This window comes from Pezoporus flaviventris, unplaced genomic scaffold (assembly GCF_033815535.1).
Source record: "Pezoporus flaviventris isolate CSIRO_AGI_PZ_B2104156 unplaced genomic scaffold, CSIRO_AGI_Pfla_v1 ptg000064l, whole genome shotgun sequence".
NCBI classification, from domain to species: domain Eukaryota; kingdom Metazoa; phylum Chordata; class Aves; order Psittaciformes; family Psittacidae; genus Pezoporus; species Pezoporus flaviventris.
Genome location: NW_026892612.1, coordinates 780,617 through 802,592, shown reverse-complemented (window position 1 = coordinate 802,592; position 21,976 = coordinate 780,617). Strand labels below are relative to the sequence as shown.

At 38.2% G+C, this 21,976-nt stretch overlaps 1 protein-coding gene across 10 annotated transcripts in view; it reads left to right on the top strand.

The window, feature by feature from the left end:
- TRPM3 (transient receptor potential cation channel subfamily M member 3) overlaps window positions 1–21,976 on the top strand; it is a 410,566-nt gene that overhangs the window by 310,841 nt on the left and 77,749 nt on the right. For all 10 annotated transcript variants that reach the window (XM_061470789.1, XM_061470784.1, XM_061470783.1 and 7 more), the window contains exons 7-8: window positions 3,789–3,963; window positions 14,570–14,693. In XM_061470789.1, coding sequence (XP_061326773.1) covers window positions 3,789–3,963; window positions 14,570–14,693 — 299 coding nt within the window. The remainder of the gene's footprint in view (window positions 1–3,788; window positions 3,964–14,569; window positions 14,694–21,976) is intronic.

Genomic DNA, 21,976 nt, shown 5'->3' with positions numbered 1-21,976 from the left:
TTTCTAATTTTATCTCCTTGCTAATAAAACACTGTTTTTTTAAACAAAAATTATTTATGGGGAACAGTGAAAATTACAAAATAAAAAAATTAAATCTGTTTGCTGAAATTCATGGAGCACTTCCAAAAGAAAATGAGAAGCCAAAATCAACTTTGTTTTTAAAATATTTTGTTTCAGAAAGACATCTACAAGAATAATTGAAAGAGTTACATTTCAATCTGAAACTTATTCATATATGATAAATTAAGGTTTACATGAGTTGGGCTTTTTTAGCCTCATTTAATTTGTTTTACTAGCCTCAAATTAGAGGTTGTTTTCGTGCTGGATGTGTTCCTGCAGGATCAGGGAAAAATAAGAATGCCATCTGATTAACCACACTGAAAAACAACTGAAACACTTGCAGAGAACTGCTATATGCCATGCAATTGTTGACTAACCATAATTATTTATACTTTTAGAATTACATAGCTGCACAGTATCTAGCACAATACATGAGGACTGAACAAATTTCCAGTAGACTGAAGGAACGTGCTTTAGGAACAGTTTGAGATACATAAGGTGACTGCATCTTTAATGGATTTTGAGCATCACTCCAAAGTCAGCAAGTTTTTCCCTTTTAGTCGTATAAGGATGTGAAGAATTCATGCCTCTGATAGCCAGAAATCTTCTGAACTCATGCGAAACTATAAATCGCCAATGTGCTGTATGTCATGGGGGTATTCAGACATTGTCTCTTCACCCTTCAATTTGCTAAGGAAGATGAGTCAAACTCATCTGATTTTATCTTTTAGGATGGGGTCTTGATTTTCCATATGCTCCTTCTGGCTTTTTCCTCCATTTGTTCCAGTTTGTTCTTTTTCAACATGGGTGAGCATAATTACAGACAGTATTTTGCATGGAATTTCATGAGTGGCTTGCACACTGGCACTGATGTGCCCATATTTTCTACTGAAAATGCTTTGCTGTGTGATCCTGGAAGGATCATATGTGCTTTCTTTGTGGTCTTGCTATACCAAAGACTCGGTTGTCCTGTGATCAGCTGGATGATACCTTTCTCTTTTCTAGTATTTCTTCCTAATGAGTTCTCAGTTTACAACAATTCATTAATCATCAAGTAAGTTACTTTGCATCTTGCACTATGAACTTTCTCTATTAATCATTGTCATCCAGGCCCTATTTGACTCATTACCTAGAATACTTCCTAATATTATCTTATTAGAAGATGTTACTACCAGTTTTACTTCTTGTTTCAAAGTCATTAATAATAATGATAGGTTCAGACTAAGTTTTTCAAGACACTTTATTAGTTTTACTGTTGCACATGACAGCTCTACCCATTAGTTAATTATATACATTCAAAACTGTGCATTTATATTCAGCTTTGCTAACAATTTGAGATCTGGCATTATAGAAAATACTTTACAAATTACCACCTTTGGTAAATGTTAGGATCAGGCTTTTAAACGTAGCACTGAAGGGTTTTTTTTGGTCCATAATGAAAGAAAGTGGGCCCTACCAGTCAGTTTCCAGAAGAAAATACTACAGTGCCAAAGAGGAATGCCAGTTAAAGGTTTCAGCTAGTTTTGGGCCTCCTAGTCAGAGTTCTTGTTAGAACTGCCCTGTGTTCAGTCTTTTGAGCAAGAACTGAAACAAGAACAGTGAAGGGAAGTCCTTATTTAACTACCAAGGACTCGTATCTTTAAAAAACTACCAGCAGAGCCAAAATTGGTGTATTCGTTATACAGTGCAGTATAAAGATAATCTATAAAAAAAACGAGTACTCACAGAAAGTTGAAAGAACTTGGTAACATTAGAGTAGTCAGACCAGTAATAATTAAATGGTAAAATAACTCTTTCCAATTCTATATTAAAATTTTAACTGAAGAGGGTCTCTCATCAGCCACCATGTGATTATATTGGGAAGTATCATAAAGAAAAATATTCCACACCAAGAATTTCATTTTTATTCATCTTCCAATAGCAACTGTTCAGGAAAAAAAAAAAAAGGAGTTTTTGGAGTAGGCATAACTGTAAACAACATTTCTTTTGTCACCTGGTAGGAAAGGAAAACCTGGCAGCCTTGTGACATGAAGTTCTATGCTGCATGCTCAGCTGCAACCAGATGTATCACATTGCATGTATTAATATGGTAAAAAAATTGTATTATAGGATTCTCAGGGGAAAAATGGGGTTTTATTGCTAACATTTAGAATGCACTTTAAGGAATGCAGTTTTAAGCATGCGTAAAATGAATGTGGGTAAACAGATTTTCCAAACAAAATTCATCCTTAGCTTAAATCCCTTAAAGTTAATGGAAGTACATGTGGGACTTATAATTCACTCTTCTTAAACAAAGTTTTTTCTTTCTTATTCAACTCTGTTCCCCAAAACTGCTTTTTCAGTAAGACTTTTGAAAAAAACTTAACCACCAAAAGAACTTAACTGCTTATGTAAAGCAGCAATTCAGAGAAGTCCTTATCAGCAATTAAAAAATTGACCAATGAGCATTGTGCAAATCATTCTGTTAATCACCTTGTTATGTTCTACCCTTATTACTCTCTTATTAGCCTGGATTTTATAATTCTGCATATAGTTAATATTTATTTACATAAATATTAATTAATATTTATTACCATAATATTAATTTTTATTAAATAAACACCATGCCCTTTCCTTAAGTTATATAATAAAAGAGCCACAAACTGACAGTAGATGCAGCCATAACAAAGCATGCTGGAAGTCTCTCCAGGAAACACAGTGTTTGCTTGTGAAGTAGTTCCAGAGGTGCTTACAATATTTTGCTGTTTCATACAAGGACTGGTGGGGTTTTTAACTTTCTAAGGAATAGTTCACTTGATTTTTTGACAGTAATTAAAATCAACTAGTTCTACTGCATGGATCCTTTTGAATGTCACCAGTCTCAACTGGTCAAGAACTGACAACCAGCTTTTTCAGTCATGTTAACACCAGCCTGGTGTCAGATTGGCTTTCTCTAAATCCAGATTTTTCTGGCAAAGTCTGTGCTGCAGCTTCTGCAGTGGGCTCCCATCTAATTATGCTACAAGTGTTGAAATGAAGATGTCTCTCCTCTGGTTCAAGCACTAGTTCAGCTCTCTCTGGAGATCTGCAAATCAAGGAATATGCTGCCAAATTTGGAGAGAATTCAGAGCAAATTGTAAGGTCAACTAGAACTGGAAAACAAGCATTGCATTAACTTGTAGCAGAATATGCTTAGTTTACCAAACAGAAGTTGAAAGTGCTATCCACCTGCAACCATCAAATGCATCTTAATACAGCAACAAAAATATCATAGAGAGGATTTTAAATAGCAAGCAAGGCTGCTGGAAGACCCAATGATTGCAAACTGGCACCATGCAAAAATCTAGATTACAAGCAAGCTACAAAGTCATGACTGAGCATGTCTGGGAGACTTATAGCTTCTCTGTGATTTCAAATCAAGATTCAGTATTGAAAGAAAAAAAAACCATGGTTTATTTCAACCTTTACTATTACATTTAAAACAGTTCTAGAAAATCCTGCTTTGTGCAGTGGAACTGACAAAGTAGCTATACAGTCCCTTCTGTCTTTAAAATCCATGATTTTCTGAATGTCATTTTCTCTAATGTAACACTTTACTGTCACAATGCAGTAACTTCAGTGTGATCTTTTTTTTGTCTATGTTCCGTTATGTTTTGTTTGCTGGCTTTGCATTTTTTTGTTCCTTCTCTTTTTGGGTTTGGTTTTGTTTGTTTGTTTGCTTGTTTCGTTCGTTCTTTCTTTTATTCCAGGAATTGGTCAAGGGGTTCCAGTGGTTGCCCTTATTGTGGAAGGAGGTCCCAATGTTATCTCCATTGTTCTGGAGTACCTGAGAGACACTCCTCCTGTTCCTGTTGTGGTATGCGATGGCAGCGGCCGGGCATCTGACATCCTTGCCTTTGGTCACAAATACTCTGAGGAAGGAGGGTAAGTCACTTCATAGTGTCCTCTGTCTTCCTCTGCAGGTTCAACTTGATGGTAAGACAGGGCCCAGGAAATTATTACCAATATAGTGCAAAAGCAATGACTTCCTCATGTGGCTGTTTCCATTATCAACACAGGTGAAATACTGAAGGTATCCAGATAAAAAAAGGGGGAGCTAAAGCAGTGCTATTGACACCTGGTCAAACACGCTTTCTCAAGCATAGCCACCTAGAGTCAGTTGCCCAGGACCGTGTCCAAATGGCTTTTACATATCTCCCAAGGATGGAGGCTCCATGACGTCTCTGGACAGCCTGTGCTAATGCTCACTTAGCCACGCAGTAAAAAAAAAGGTTTTCTTGACGCTCAGAGGAAACTTCCTGTGTTTCAGCTTGTGCCCATTGCCTCTGGTCCTGTCAATCGCAGCTCTGAAAAAGGTCTGGCTCCATCTTCTTTACACCCTCCCTTTCGGTATTTATATACATTGATGAGATCCCCTCTGAGCCTTCTCTGCTCTGAGCTGAACAGTCCCAGCTCCCTCAGCCTATTCTCATATGTGGGGCAATCCAGTCCTTTCATCATCTCTCTGGCCCATTGCTGGATGCTCTCCAGTATGTCTATGCCTCTCTTGTACTGAGAAACCCAGAACTGGATGCAACACTCCAGGTGTGTACTCACCAGTGCTGAAGAGACAGGGTCACCTGCCCCAGGATACCATTAGTCTTTGTGATTGCAGTGCCATTTTGCTGGCTCATGAACCCCAAGTCCTTTTCTGTCAAACACCTTTCTTGCTGGGAGGCCCTCAGCATGTACTGGTAAATGGGGTTGCTCCTTCTCACGTGCAGGCTGCTCATGATACTCATTGGAAAATACTGGCACTTTATTGGCCCATACCATTGTGGCTGCCTTTGCCTTATTCTTACCTGGCAGCAACAGGCACCCCTGAAGAGTTTGCAGGTGTTCTGCAATGATTGTGAAACTTGTTCCCAGAAGCCCCCCCAAAGTAAAACCAAGTCTGCTGCTCAGAGTAGGAAAAAAGAATAAAGAAGGATTTAATAATTTGAAATGGGAATGAAAACCATCTCAGATTCTTATAACTAAGCACTATTTCATGCTTTTTGCCTAAGTAGCTGCAGTAATCTTCTGATCAGGATTTACCAGGAAAGGACAGATTTATTTTTTTTCTGTTAGAATATATGAACATATGTATTCACACTTACAAACAGGGTTATGCAAATAATGAAAACTAAATCCGTAAACACTGGGCTCTAGACCAACTGCTATTATGTGGTGGGTTTGTTTTTTTTTTTAAATAAATGTAATCATGTGCTTACTCAGTATTCACCCTAAAACTCCTACTGGGAATAAGATAGTTTTCCACAAATATTTAGATCTGCTTTATATTCAGGTTTATACATAATCAGTGCTGAATGTGGGATAGCTCTGAATATGCCAGGTTTCATCTGAAGTGTTGAGAAGCTGCTTCTCTGTTTTCAGTGACCTCACTGTTAACACATTTAACATAACCTTACTCAAACACGTTTTATCCCTCTGCTTGCTATGTAACTATACAGTTTCTGTTCAACTTGTCTGTGTTCTTATGTCTTCATGAAAAGAATATAGCAAGGAGAGAATGAATGCAGCTTATTTCGATATATAAAGGAGATTTATAAGATGGAAAGAGACTTTTTACAAGGGTCTGTAGGAATAGGACAAGGAGGAATGGCTTTAAGATGAAAGAGGGGAGATTTAGGTTAAGGACTTGGAAGAAATTCTTTACTGTGAGGGTCTTGAGACACTAGAACAGGTTGCTAGAGAAGCTGTGGCTGCCCTACCCCTGTAAGTGTTCAAGGTCAAGTTAGATGGGGCTTTGAGCAAGCTGGTCTAGTGGAAGGTGCCCCTGCCCACAGCAACAAGTTGGAATAGATAATCTTTAAAGGTCCCTTCCAACACAAACCATTCTAATATTCTGTGATTCTATTTCATCACCACTAACTCCTGCCTGTAAGAAAAGCAAGTGATAGAATCAGCAGAGGCAGAAAAAGCAAGTAATTTCTTACGTGATACACCAAAGTCTGGCTTTGTGAAAGCTATTATTCTCACTTCTCATGGGTCTTCTTTCTGTGATGGTGCCATTCCAGGTGGTGCCTGCAATCCTGTCAAATAGCGTAATTATTTTTTCCTGTTTACCTTGCACTAACTAGAATGTATTAACTCTGAAATTTGAAAAGCTACCTAGTGGGAATTCTGTGTGTTTGCCCTGCTTCAGAAAAAAGCAGTTTAAAATGCAGTAATATTTTTAAGAATACCACTAGTAAAACAACAATATTATTTACTTTCATAAAAATGTTTTACCCAAATGCATTAGGCTTCAGATACAAATTGGGTACTTTTCTCCTTCTGTAACTTACTTTTTAATAGTGCTTAGCTATGTGAGGAGACTACCGAGTAATTGGCACATTGAGTTCCGCTACTAGCTTGTTCTTTTAGATGCAATGTAAGTAGGTTATACGAAACTGTGTCTATTAGACTCTAAATCAATGTAGCACATCCAAATTGCATGCAGAATTTAATTCTGCCATCTACTGTGCAATTACAGTCCAAAGCCAAAACCCTATTTTTATTCTGGCTTCTGGCTGCAGATCTGGGTCTTCTCCAAGACCCAGCATATCTTCCAACTGCTGTACACTGAATATCTGGTATAAATCAGTCAAAAAACACATCGTTCATGGCAGCAACAGACTCATCAATTGCAAGTTGGTATTATTATGATGGCTTTTCAGTGTCTTAAATTTTCACTCATTGCTGATGAATATGCATTCATTTTCTACATACAAGAACGTGTATATGTGTACTAAGCACTGCTGTGAATTTTCAAGTTTATTTGAAAGTTTGTTTCAGGGGGAGGGACAGAAGGGGAACTGTATCTGGAGGTTAAGGAGGACAAAATATAGCTCTCTGCTTAAGTGTGGTGCCAACATGTCCTCTCAGAGGGATCCTGAAGTGTTGAACAGCTGTGTATTTGCCAAACAGGTCCTTTTGTATTGGGTTTCACAGAATTTTGACATGCCTGCTTTCCCTCCTCATTATTTATCCTTCCTAATAGATTTCACATAGCTGAAAAATGAACAATATTTTATATTATTCAAGGTGCAGTACCCCTTTGCAATGCTAGTATATGTGTGTCCTTGAAAAGAAACAAGAAGCCTGCAACAAGGCCTGATTATAGGGTTTCCTCATGAAAAGGCAGACATTTCACTCACCTAGGGCAGTCTTTGGATGCATATTGTAAATGTAAGCCTGCGTGCACTGCCTTGCATGTGCTGCCTGCAACTATGTGATGTATTGAGAACAGGTCAGAAGGAATTGTGAAGCGTACCTTGAACTAAAGATGTCTTTGGAGGCAGATCAGTTTTGAGGCCTCAGTATCTCATGTCTCTCATAGAAGTTCCAGGGGGAAAGCAAGGCATATATGCCATTTCCCAATGAGCTGAGGTTTCAGCTACTATCAGTAGCAGATCTGCAGAATTAACATAGGTGTTTTTTTTTAAGTTTGACGTAACTTTAATATCAGGGGCTACATATTGCCTTGGTATCAGTAGCAGATCTGCAGAATTAACATAGGTGGTTTTTTTTAAGTTTGACATAACTTTAATATCAGGGGCTACATATTGCCTTGGTATCAGTAGCAGATCTGCAGAATTAACATAGGTATTTTTTTTTAAGTTTGACATAACTTTAATATCAGGGGCTACATATTGCCTTGGTCTGAAAAGTCTTCAGAATGTACGAGGTGGCTACATTTCACTACAAGCAAATAAAATTCCACTAAGAATTTTAAGCTGAGTAAGTTTCCAGTATTTTTTACAACTTAATGACAAACTACCTACGTACACGGGATAACCTAAGTGAGAACATGTCTTAAGTGCAACCTTCCCCATGTAGTGAATTGAAAGTATTATTTGGGTGCTCATCACTACTGGCCCTAATTTAAAGGTCAGGTTTTCCAGACTTTGAAGCACTTAATTTCTCATTTACTTAAAAGTTGAAAATATGTTGAACAATGTTGAGAGGCAGGATCTTTAGATGAATCGTAAACACTCAAATTTAGTCCCTACCAAGCTCTAAGCAAGTATTGTAGTTGTTAATAATTCCTCCACATAAAGCCAAAGTATTTGTGACTGTATAATAGAGGATGCCTTCTCATTTCATTGTCTTTCATAAAAGCACAAGCTGAAAATAAAGCAACTGTAAAGTGCAGCTATTTATAGGATTGCTTAGCAGGTTTTAATCCTCAGAGATTTTTTCAATTAAACACTGAATTTAAAATGAGAAAAATCAAACACTAGATTAAAACTATGTCACTTCCTAGACAAATATTTCCTTACAGAATGACAAATGACTTGCAGAGTTTGAATGCAGTCTCCAAGCTCAGTTTATAGCATATTAACTGCTCCATCAGTTCTACTCCTGTGAGCATGAGACCCTTAAGGGGTACAATTCAATGCCATAAAAATGTACTTCTTGTGTAATATTCACAAGGGAACATAAAATATTCTCTGTGCTTTAAATGAACATCCTCATGTAAGAATCATTAAAGATTACCTTTGGATTGATCTGTCTCTGCATCCACTGTGGCATAGCTTTTAGGCTTCATAACTGAAGTATATTACTTAAATCTCTTTTTTCTTTTTTTTTCTAATAGGGAAAATATAGGGATTTTTCATTTCAAGCAGAAAGGATTATAATGTAGGTATGATGTGGGTCTTCTGTATCCCCTATGGTTCATACCATTTCACACTGCAGATTTTGATATCATTACTTTTCTCTTGTAACAAAGTACTTTGCAAATCAAAATCTGGATAGAAGAACATAATTTCTTTTTTGAAATACAATCATCTCTCTTTTGGCGAAGGGAACAACCATTTACTAAACAGTCAGGGAATAGTGTAAAAGAACAGCCACCAGTGAAAAGCTTCAAATTGAGCTGATTCCTCATAAAAGTGCCCAGAAATCATTCCTGTGTGAATGGAGCAAAGGATTACTTACATTATTTTCTGTTTTTTCTCAAAAAAAAATTCTATGCAAAATATGTGAATTTACAAAATATGAAAAATTCACTCAGTACCACAGAGTTGCACACCAGTGACTTATTTGTAATTCCAATGGAAGAAAATATCAGTGGAGCCTCTGGTTGTTTCTTGCATATGATGTGATTGCCTAATGTGTAAATCGTAATTAAAAGAGTAATCCCCTAAGCTTCACATAAAAGAAGGTAGGGGATAGCTTTTATGTCACACTGATATTTTATGGATACTTCTTCTTTATCCTGAATAAAAAGAATAAAAAAAAAATAATAAATGGAAAGTTAGAAACAGACTGCAGGCTGTTCATTGAATGAAATGCTTTATTTAGAGAATTTCAATGTATTTTGATAAAAATAAGTTTATAAAAATCTATAATTAACATGTATTTTGAAATTGGGTTAGAACACAGTTTTTATAAATTTCTAGTACATCGTACAACTCCAGTACTAAAATCTCTGGAGAAAAAGACTAAATAATTTAGGGACCTGGCTATGAGCCAGATCTTTCAAATCCTCTCCGATGTTCACTACAAAATGTTATGCCATGAGTTTGAATGACTGTAATGTTATTGAGGGGAGTGTCTATTATCTCTATTACTTAAAAAAAACAATTATTTTTGAGGAGAGAGGATACCAAAATGCTGTCATCTGTCTCTTCTCCATTGGCCATAGCAATGAAGGGAGTTCTGTTTTGATGTTTAGTCTTCCAGCATATCTTGGCCAGAAATAAAATGTCACTTCATTTACTTTGTCAATTTGGTGTTTTTAAGTGGCCTCTCCTGATGGATCCAAGACATCTTTCATCCTTTCTTCCTGTGGTAAGGCCATACAGATCAGTTCTGATAATCTGATGCATCAAAACTAATGTTGGCATCTCTCTTGGGGGGGGGGGGGGGGGGGGAGGGGGGCAACAGGACACGGGACCTAACTAAAAAAAAAAAGCCAAAAAAACCCCCACAAACAAACAAAAAAACCCACTCTAATAACGATTATGAGTAGTTATTTTTCTGAAACTGAATGTATTTGTTTAAAATCTATATAGCTCTACTTTAAATGCCAGATTTTTGACAGTAAATACGTAAATTCCATCAGCAATCGGGATGCATAATCTAGGGAGAAAAAAAATGTTGGATATCTGAACTGGTAAGAAAATGGGCTTATCGTAGGTATTTAGGGATTGAAAGAACAGATTTTAACTATGTGGGGAATGAAATAAAAGAACAGGTTAAATTGTCTTTTTGTAGGACATTTCATTTAGGGAGGAAGAAGTTACCTGAAGCATTGCTTCTATGCAAAATTTAATGGAATTCAAGGGAACCATGCCCCAAAGCAGGATTTGGTTCGTACGTTGCAAAATATTTTCAGAACTGAAGCCTAGCAGAAAGATGATAAAAATGCTGTCTTCATCTGACACTGTGCAGTTTTGTTAGGGTGGGAGTATGCTGACTTTGAAGGAAGTCATAATCGTAGAATTTCAGTCTGGTAAAGTTAACAGTTTTACACCTATGGAGCTTTATGCATATGAGGCTTGTAGTCCATGCTGAAAATACTGTTCCCAAGAGTGTGGCTAAGAATCTCCTGAGTTCTAGGTTAGACCTCTCATCACAAGACTCAAGGAGCCACCTCTTTAACTAGGAATAAGTGACTTTAAAAATGTGTGCTAAGGTTGTATGTGTAACAAATGTGATTGTCTTTGCACAGTGGATAAATCATCTCCCCACCTGCAAGTCACAGTTATTTTGCTAAGAGTAGTCTGTGAAGTTAGTAGTTTAACATGCATTGGATTTGGTGTATGCATTATACAGTTAGCCTGGCACAGTTTGCGTTTGTCACAGCTGGTTACCCACTTGGGCACTTTAATCTGATGCCTTTAAGATTTGTAGATTCCTAAGGAGTAAGTGTGATACAGTCTTGATATGACTGATTTCAGTTTAGAGCTGAAGTCAGCTACAATTACTTTATTAGAGAGCTTTCTGTTATTGTTTCTATTTTTGATTAGAATCACTTCAAGTTTTTGATCTCACAAAGACACTGAAAATGTGTGCTGTAGAACTGCAGACCAATGAGCTGTTAAAACAAAAAGTACTTAGTAAGGCTAGAAAACTGCTTAAGTCAAATGATGGCAATAGGAAGTTTCTGAGCAGTGGTGCTTCAAAAGATGTTTACCCTGTGGTTAAGGAACCACTTCTTGTTACTTTTTTTTTTATTTAAAAATCTCCATATCTTTCACATGGAGCTTGTTCTACGTGCTATTTAAATTTATGATATGACAGTTTCTGAAAGCTTTAATTTAGGAAAGTGATGGCTGCTTATGAAGCCTCAGGACTTAATCCTGCTTTCAGTCAGTGCTTACAAAACCAAGTTTCTCTTGCTGTGTGCATTAGCCTGACAGAGGGCCAATTTCTGTAATGAAATTCCAGGTTTGGATTCTACACTTTTTTTCAAGGAAATTGAATTGTGATGAGAAAACAGGATTATTTTCAACCCTGATCTTTGGAAATGTTTTCTGAAGTTCTCTCATTTCAGATTCTTCAAATTCCATGCATTTTTTCATATACTTTTCAGACTTCTTAATGTACTTCATTTTTATATATCATTTCCAAAGGAAATCAGAGCATTATTTACATCTCTTTTTAGATCCTCCAGTTTATGTTCTTAGAGATTAACTTTTTACTTTCTTAGTTTGAAGGATGGAAAATTCCGTAGCTCTGAACCACTTATATTTACCGTGAGAGCACCATTTTGTTTGAGGACAGTCTTCTTGATTAAACAAATTTGCGATTTTTTTTTTTTTTTTAAAGCCTAAGGGTCTTCAGAATTTATATTTTATATGACATACTAATCTGCAACTCAAAGTAATGTTAGTGCTTTTCAGGATGTCGGCCTTTCCCAGTTTATTCTGTTTAACATGGAGCAAATCTACATTTCTGCCAGTGCTCTGACATATTTTTTTGTGTTCCCATGTGCTTTACAACATCTTCTATCCTGGAGGTCAATTTGTTTTTCTTAAAACCCACACACAGAATGCCCTCTGCTGTCAGCTTTCATTACTGCCCACCAAGAGAACTGGAGGTTTTGACTCATCGTGTGTTGCCCTTTGGCGGGGGAAGCAGGTAATGCTGTAGGGAAGGAGTGCTTACAGGGTGAGTGAGCAGTAAATGCAGTGTTGCCAACTCTCCGGTATCTCAGGAAAAAGCACCTCTGCGGCCGTAGTGCTCCTTGGTGAAAAGAGGAAATGTGTTCCATTCAAGAGAAGTCTGTAATAAGGTAAAAGACAACATAGCCATAGGCATGGAAAGAACAGTGATCCACAGCATGGTCTTAAATCCCATGTAAACTCATTTTAATCCAAACACATTGACATATGCCTTACAGGCTTCTTTGTGAAGTGAAAGCCCTACTCAACAGGGATATTTACAGTCAAAGTCAAATTCAGAGAGCAGAGAATATATGCACTCCGTATGCTAGGTGTTCTATATTCTCCTATGCAGCTGTATACCTCTTTCCCATTATCATTTTTTTTTCTCTTCTAATGACATGTTTACTGTAGGTATAAAGACTAGATAGTTAAATCATATTTGAAATTCAGCTGTGTAATGAATATCCTGCAGTCTCATTTGGGCTTCCTTGCTGCACAGAAGTACAGGCAACTTTTACCAACAGTATGAAATAAGCAGGGGTTTGCTCATTGCTTTCCAAAAGCAGCTTCCATAAGCTAACAGTGACTTTTAGATACTATGCTGATTCTGATAATTCTTTGCAGTTGCTAGAGGGCTAAATCTTTCTTCATCTTCATCATGAAATATGAGTCATGAAGGTTCTCTGATTTTCATTTCCTCAGATGATCAACAATGACAGTCTGTAAAATTGTCTGACTCAGCTAATTTGAAACACTCACTTCTTTTTTGTGAGAAAAATGCTATAGTGTAGAAACTTTCATACATTAAAGAATACATGTTCTAAATCAGAGCAGACTACTTTTTGGGACAGTAAGAACAGTAGTGTTTCACCCAGAACAATCCTAAGGAATAGGCATTTTTGATAGCAAAGATTTAGTCCAAGTGCTAATATTTCATGTAATGTTACTATTTATTTCTGAAGTTGGGCCACTCTTTGCAAGTACTAACATTAGAACTGAGGAGGAATGTAAAAATGATTACACTTTACACTCATGGAAGATGAGTTTAAAGCATGAACAAAAGCAAAATGGTTTCTTTGAGTGGACTCAGGAACAGAGTTTGTTTTCTTACCTGCTTGCATGCAGCTTCAGTAAGGTGAGTTGAAACTTGGGATATTCGAGCTAAAATCAAAACCACTAACAACGCAAATGCTCTCAATTTCATAAAATTAGCCATGAGTTGAATTCTCATTTATAGATAGGAAGAGGTCTTCAGCACCTAAGCGTTGTTCTCCCTCAAATCGAGGTTGTCAGGATGTTTCTGTTTTTTTGTTATGAAATCCCACAGAGCTGATAGTTTGAATGACCTGTCATGCAATAAGTAGGAACTGACGTAAAAACTTTGGACATGAGGGACCCCAACATAAAATGAGCCGTCAGTGTAACTCACAGCCCAGAAAGCCAACCTATAACCTGGGTTGTATCAACAGAAGCATAACCAGAAGGTCAAAGGAGGTGATCCTGTCCCTCTACTCTGCTCTTGTGAGACCTCACTTGGAGTATTGTGTGCAGTTCTGGTGTCCGCAACATAAAAAGGACATGGAACTGTTGGAACAAGTCCAGAAAAGGACGAGGATAATCAGGAGGCTGGAAAACCTTCCATATGAAGACAGGTCCATGTCCTTTTTATGCCCTCATCAAGGACATGGAACTGTTGGAACAAGTCCAGAAAAGGACGAGGATAATCAGGAGGCTGGAAAACCTTCCATATGAAGACAGGTCCATGTCCTTTTTATGCCCTCATCATGAAAAGGACATGGAACTGTTGGAGCAAATCCAGAAGAGGGCCACGGAGATGATCAGGGGCACGGAGCAGCTCCCGTTTGAAGACAGGCTGAGAAAGTTGGGGCTGTTCAGCCTAGAGAAGAGAAGGCTGCGTGGAGACCTCATAGCAGCCTTCCAGGATCTAAAGGGGGCCTATAGGGATGTTGGGGAGGGACTCTTCATTAGAGACTGTAGTGATAGGACAAGGGGTAATGGGTTAAAACTTAAACAGGGGAAGTTTAGATTGGGTATAAAGAAGTTCTTTACTGTAAGAGCGGTGAGGCACTGGAATGGGTTGCCCAGAGAAGTTGTGAATGCTCTATCCCTGGCAGTACTCAAGGCTGATCTTAAGGTCCTTCCAACCCTAACTATTCTATGATTCTATGTTTCTATGATCAGTGTGTTTTTCTAGAACTGTGTTTCCCAAATTTTCTCTGATAGTTCCAGCTATTCTTGTCCTTCAGACCTGTGAAAAACAGCCTGCAGCAATTGTTGTCTAGCTCTTACTTGGTAGACCCTTTGCTGAAATTGCAATGTTCTCTCATATCTGTTTTTCTAATTTATGTTTTCCTTTTGAATTTCAGACTTATCAATGAGTCTTTGAGAGATCAGTTGCTAGTTACCATACAGAAGACTTTCACATACACCCGAACCCAGGCACAGCACCTCTTCATTATCCTCATGGAGTGCATGAAGAAGAAGGAGCTGGTATGTCCACACTTTCCTTAGATGCAAAGAGAGAGAGCTCAGTGCATTGTTCTGATCAATCTTTCAGGTGTCTGTTGAAGCATTTCACAAACACTGTGATCCAGAGACTCTAGAAAGTTATTATATTGTTCTGACTTTTGTTTGCCTTAATCTGTATTTTTTCACTTAGAGTGATTAATCCAACCGATCTGTTCCTATGTAAATTCCTCTATATTTCTTTGACACCACAAAATCCAGCTAGTAGAGTATGGGTATTATTACAGTTCAGTCATCCTCAGGCATATCATGATTAAAATTCTACCTCATTCAACTACAGAAAACCTCATGAGGAAGCATAATTGTTTATCTGTCACTGGTATCCTATTTGAATGGTGCTGTAGAATTCACAAGTATCACTAGGGCTATTAATTTGTCATTGAGATATGTGACATGAGAAGAAAACAGCTTGCCTTCAAGACTTCTATTCTGCAGCAGCAAGGCTATCCCGTTAATGCGTGCTTATGCTGTCTTGAGAAACAAAAGATCTGTCAACAGTTTTGGGGAGCTCCATCAGGCTGCTTTTGCAGTAGTTTTGAAGCAAAATCACATTGTAAAAACCTGAGATTCAATTCCAGGGGTTTCAAATGGATTGAATGGATGTGCTTCAATTCTGTAACTTAATCTTTCTTCTAAGCTTTGTTCTCAGTTCATATTGCAGCTTCCTGGAATTCCAAGCTGATGACAGTCTGCAACACTTAGTGTAGGGTAACACACAAGGGGAAATAGTGGCTCAGAAGTTTCATTTTCTGAAACTGAGTTTTTGTGACTTCATCTACTGCAATGCCTTTTAACAGAAGTTGAAAGTATGGCAGACAGTAGCTAATACCGCTGGAGGAGAGCAGGGAAAAAGAGTTAGGAAATGTTAAAAAAAAAAAAAAAAAAAAAGGCTGCCCTTCTACTCAGAACTCTGCAAAAGTTCTGATTAGAATGCCATCCAGAGGGACTTTGACATGCTTGTGAGATGGGCTGATGCCAACTTCATGAAGTTTAACCATGCCAAGTGCAAGTTCCTACACCTGGGTCGGAGCAATCCCAGGCACAGCTACAGGTTGGGCAGAGAAGAGATTCAGAGCAGCCCTGCAGAGAAGGACTTGGGGCTGTTGGTTGATGAGAAACTGAACATGAGCCGGCTTCAGTGTGCACTCACAGCCCAGAAAGCCAACTATGTCTTAAGTTGCATCAACAGAAACGTGATCAGCAAGTTGCAGGCAGTGATCCTGCCTCTCTACTCTGCTCTCATGAGACCTCACTTGCAGTATTGTGTGCAGTTCTGGTGTCCTCAGCATAAAAAGGACATGGAACTGTTGGAACAAGTCCAGAGGAGGGCCACGAGGATGATCAGGGGCTGCAGCACCTCCCATATGAAGACAGGCTGAGAAAGCTGGGGCTGTTCAGCCTGGAGAAGAGAAGGCTGCGTGGAGACCTCATAGCAGCCTTTCAGTAGCTGAAGGGGGCCTGTAAGGGTGCTGGGGAGGGACTCTTCATTAGAGACTGTAGTGATAGGACAAGGGGTAACGGGTTAAAACTTAAACAGGGGAAGTTTAGGTTGGAAATAAGGAAGAAGTTCTTTACTGTAAGGATGGTGAGGCACTGGAATGGGTTGCCCAGGGAAGTTGTAAATGCTCCATCCCTGGTGGTGTTCAAGGCCAAGCCTTGGGTGAGATGGTTTAGTGTGAGGTGTCCCTGCCCATGGCAGGAGGGTTGGAACTAGATGATCTTAAGGTCCTTTCCAACCCTGACTATCCTATGAGTCTATCATGCTATAAAATAGAAGATACTTCTTTATATGGTTTAACTTGCCAAAAGCATAGTATTCTGTTCAATAACCAACAGTTCATGCGTCCATCAAAAAGTGGTCTGCCTTCCTCATTAGTTATGTATGAACATGACTATCATTTACATGTATCACAATGACCTGGCATGTTTCTGGGACAATGGCATAAAGGAGATGGTCCCCAGGACAACTTCTGATGGAAGACGTGACAGCAGCATGCGGTTCCACTATGCTGTTGCAATATATATAGCTCATGATACTGGACAGCTGTCACTGCTGCCTTCTTCCTCCCTCAACAAGAATTCAAACTGTATAGTAGCCTTTAAACACCCTTTAGCTATTCACAGTCAGTGCAGCCCATAAGGTATAGACCAGCCCCTTCAATCTTTTATGTTTTCTGTTAGTATAAATAACAATAATACCAATACCAATAATGATAATATGTATGTGTAGGACGTACTTGTGAACCAGTGTTCTGCATAGAAACATAAAAAAATACTTAGTGATAGAAGATGGAAGAAAGGAATGTGGAAGTGAGGAAAGGGAGAGAGGTGGAGCAAAAGGGAGGATGGACCAGGGGAAGCAGCAAGGAGGAAAGGCACACAGGTAGGAAGGTAGGAAGGAACAAGGAATAGAAAGTAAAGGCGTTCTTTGAATTATCAAGACATCTAATTCCAGAACTGGTTGTCAGGCTTTGAACAAGTTCTGCTAATGCAAAGTTAACTGTGATGATTTTGTCTGCAGTATTCACATCAGGACTTCTGTTCCAAGCAAGGTTGTGTGTTTGTTAAAAGTTTCTTTGCGGAAGTGTAACCTCTGTCACCACTGATGTTCTTTACCTCCATGTCTCATAAAGAGCTATTACCCAGGAGATGGCTGGCCCAAAATTAAGTGCTCTGATTTTGAATTAATACCACTAACCCAACCATATGTAAAGACAATACAGTAAAAGAAGTGTTTCTTTCTGATGCCTTAGTTGTATTCAGGGTATTAATTTTAACATGCAAGAAAGATTTTGTGTCTGAGGTGTGGTTGCTGGGTTGATGGTGTCTTTTAAGATTCATAACCTTGCAAGTGAATGTAAAAGATGATACTCACAATGATGATGATAGCATTACCAGAAGAGATGGATGACCTTGGAGCTGTGAAGAATTCGCAGGAGTAGTGACTTCACTGGTTCTAGAAAGCCAGATGTTTCATATTTCCACATCTGTCCCAGCCCTGATCCCTCCTCAGGCTTGACCTTCTGATTTGGTTATGCATATAGTATGACAAACACTGCTTGATGAACTGACTTCATCATTAGTCTGATCTCCCCACTCCCCGAAGAAACAAATAGAAGGAAGATTCAAAAGATTGTCTCAAAGAACTCAGCAGCAGCCAAGTTGATCATGGCTGTTCATGGTCAGTGCGCTTGCTTGTCTGACTTCGTGGATGCTGAATTTGTAAATAGGTCAGGAAAGCCTTGTCATATTATGGTGACATTAAACAATTAACTGCAAATGTGTACAGGCAGGCATATGGTCTTATAGCAAAGTAAGAAATACAGATGAATCACAGATGTAGAAAGAGAAAATAAAGGGCAAGTTAATCTCTGGAAAGGAAAAAAAGACTATGGTTCAAAAAAAAAATTTCCTGCTCTACCTACTTAGAATTTGAAAAAAGACTGGCATCTCTTTTATACATTTGATGTAAGTGTAGTGGCCAGGGAAAAAGCATAATCATAACAAAAATTACCCACTTCACAGAACATCAGATTTTTCAAGTTCTGACTCAGCTCTTAAAGAATGGTCTTTGAATTGTATGCCCAGGGAGCATCATTATTGTGATGTGCAATGTTCCATTTATTTGATAAAGTTCATTTGTTGAATAATATGTGAGTACACAAGCTGGATGATAAGGTGAGGCCATAGCAGAGGAGAGATCTAAGTCTGTTAGGTCTGCAAGACAGAGCAAATTCCACTTCCTAATTTAATGAGTAGTTTGATTAAATCTTAAACAGCTGTGTTGATACTGCAAGCATCAGAGTTTATATTCAGAAATGTATTTTGACTGAGGTGCTTAATGAAGTCTGTGGTATAAAAATGGCTTTAAAATGAAGTAGGTCTATGTGTATAACCATAGATCACAAGAGTAGGAGAGCATTTTGTATATAATTTATGGAGATTCTCTACTACCACGTTTACATAGAATTCTTAAAGAAAGTTCCTAAAATAGGAGCACAAATCTCCCAAAATAGGAGCATGAAGGTTTATGAAAGCTGAGTGGGCAGGAGGCAGTTTTATAAAGGCCAGGCCACGCATTTTCCACCATGAACGTTTTTCTTCATGTTCCCATTCATGCAGCTCATGAGAAGCTTAAACAGGCCATTTGATGATAACCTTGCCTGCCACATGGGGAAGGGGGGAGAAATATACTTCCTAATATCTAATCTTAATCTCCCCTCTTTCATCTTTAGGCCATTCCCCCTTGTCCTGTCACTAACTTGCAGATGCAGTGCTGTCACATTAAACAAAGCAGGTGTCATGCTGAAGTAGCTGGGTGCATTTAGCTCAGACCAGGACAACCTGCATTATAAAGGTGCTTGCTATTTACTGTGGTTGTCTCAAACAGCAATGGATCCAAACTGTCAGAAATGCACAGTGCATGATCACGCTAAGACAGGTTTTTGACTCAGCTTATTGGTTACTTACACAAAGTACTGGGAAGCTATTGAGTAATTTAGCAATTTCTTTTCTCTTTGGTCTATGAATAAGAGCTATTCAGTGGTTTTAGTTTTGTCTGACTAAAAAGTCTCGAGTACACCTGCTATGTTTCTGGAAGACTTTATGCTGAAAAGAGCTTGACTTGATCATATACTTGCTGCAAAAAACATTGTGCTTTTCAGCGGGATGTGCAGGCTCAGTGAATTTGTATGCTAATTAAACACCATCTGCAACTGTTTATTAGCATACACATAGATATGCTTCAAATTAAATATTAGCTAAATCAAATGGACTTTTAAGAATTTACCAGCAAATTGTCACTTCATTTCTTTGGCCCTTCCCACAGTTTAAAAAGATCATTCAGATTTATGTTTTTAAAGAAAACTGGCTTATAAAACAACAACAAAAAATATTTCAACTGTGATATTTAATAATGATGGAATCTTTTTTATAGAGGAGGCAGAAGGAGGCTTGGTGATTTCTTAAAAGGTAAAAGTCAGCTGTAGTTCCCTCAGTATAATTGCTGTGAATAGCATGTAATTTGGCAGTAGAGATCTGGAGCAGGAAAGCATCATGTAACTACTGGACTGCTGGTTGCTGAAGGAGCTCCTGTCTCTCACATAGAAGCACTGTATGAGATTTCCAGCAAAAAGTGTACTGATGGAGGTGCCAGGTACCTTCAGCAGTGACTGTAGCAACTCCCCTAATTTTGATGAAGGTTATATCTCCTATCCAGTCAGCGCAAATCAATAGGATTAGTCAAGACTTAGACACTACTTATGTTAAGTGTTAAGATGATGAGTACAGGGTAGTTTTAACTTCTGCATGCCTTATTTGGTTTCTTTTTGGTAAAGAGATAAAACATTATTTGTTTTTTCAGCTGCCAAGAAGTCAGATGAAATTAGTTGGTCTTTGTACTGACTCCACAGAGAACAAAATCTAACCCCAGGACTGGGATTTTATTTCAGAAATTCAGAGAACAAGTTTCTCAAGCAAAGAAAGAAAGAAAAAAAAAAACCAATCTGTTTTATTACACTAAAGCCTTGTAAAGCTTTTGATCCTACCAGCTGCTTTTCAGCTGCTGCCAGATGAGGTAGAGCTTCTGCTAACAGAAAACACAAGAATGTCACTCCCACTGTTGAAGCAAAAGTTCTCAGTTTAAGCAGTCATTTGGTCCATCTTGAACCTCTGGAGTGCCATCTTCAGCAAAGTCCACAAGGTCCAGTATTCCTTTTGTTGCTTACATTCAGTAAGCAGATATTTTCTGCTCAATTTCTTCCACGCTGCCTGCACAATTATCACAGTCACCTAGCAGATACTAGCGCAGCTTACTACAAATCTTTTCATACATATTCAAGGATTAAAATTACAGCTACAGAAATTAAATTTAGAGTGTTTCTGTTCACTCTAAAAATATAAGCTTGTGAAAATACACATTACCTCAGATACACTATTACCAAATAATTCTGGGAAATGCACACAGAATCCTTATACAGCTCTGTCAGTTGTCGCAGTAATGAAAGTGAAGGCAAAACAGCAACTTCCACATTAGAAAATATAGACCGATATTGCAGTCAGGGAGTTAAAGGGTTCAATGCTGTTACAACCACACAATAACTCCACAATGCTGTTCAGAATCCTGGCTCTGTTGTGTCTGGGAGCTGTAATTTCTTTTGTATTTCTTAGAAAATATAATTATAGTTTCCTTGGCTTCAGATGGAGCATGAAGACCTATTCATTACTGCTATAATGTCTTGGTCATAGACAAGGAGCTCACTGGATGAGATGCAGATTCTGTGTAGGTATAGTAGTAACTGCAAATTTACTGTCCAATAGGAATATCTTACATTAAGTGAGCTGTCTTCTCCAAGTATTACCTACTTAGCCTCACCAGCAAACCAGCTAGAAAACTAATGGTTTGTGGCTATTTTTGCTGCTTTTTTCTCTGTGTTTCGTGACATTGTTGTCAGCCTAAATACAGAACAGGCATATGCCTGCTTCACATTGCAAAGCAACCTGGGCACCTATGTACTGTCAGACTATTAGAAAAACTGTTGCAAAGCAAAACTACAAATTGAAGTTTAAGTTGGAGAAAGAGTCCCCAGCTTTAATACCATTGTCATTAGGACAATGACTTGCAAGAAATAATTTTTCAGTATATGCTGCAGTGGGAATGACCAAACTGAATTCTTGTTTCCCTGAAGTAACAGAATATTAAATCTATCCATCTCAGTGATGAGCTTTTTACATGACTCTTGGCTTTTTTATTAAACATTCCCTTGAAAAGCAATTAATTTTTCCATTGCTTAGTTTCTGTGAGTAAGAGATGAGTTACAATTAAATTATTTCACTAAAAGCCCATAATGACATTATTTTGCTTGACTGTTTTTCACAGAAGTTTACCTACCCAGGACCACTAGTTTTGCAGAGGATCAGAGATGTTGCAGACCCAAGGTTAGGTGCCAAAAGGAGCCTGTTCCTTTAAGAGTAAAACTGTATGAGACTGCAGTTTGCTGCTAGTTCTTAGTTTCCCAGGATGAACTAATAGGACATATGTGGGGACGCTCACCCACATAAAGACCTGAGTCTACTGAGACTCTTAACTGCAAAACAAAGCTGAAATGGTATGCACCATTTGTTTGTGGGTAACAGCTGCTTTGGGACCAGCAGGGTTAATAAACTCCTGTATACTAGGTTTCAATCGGTCTTACCTCCTATTAGTTTGGGTTTAGGTGTCAGAACCTTCCAGGTGATAGTTTCGTTAT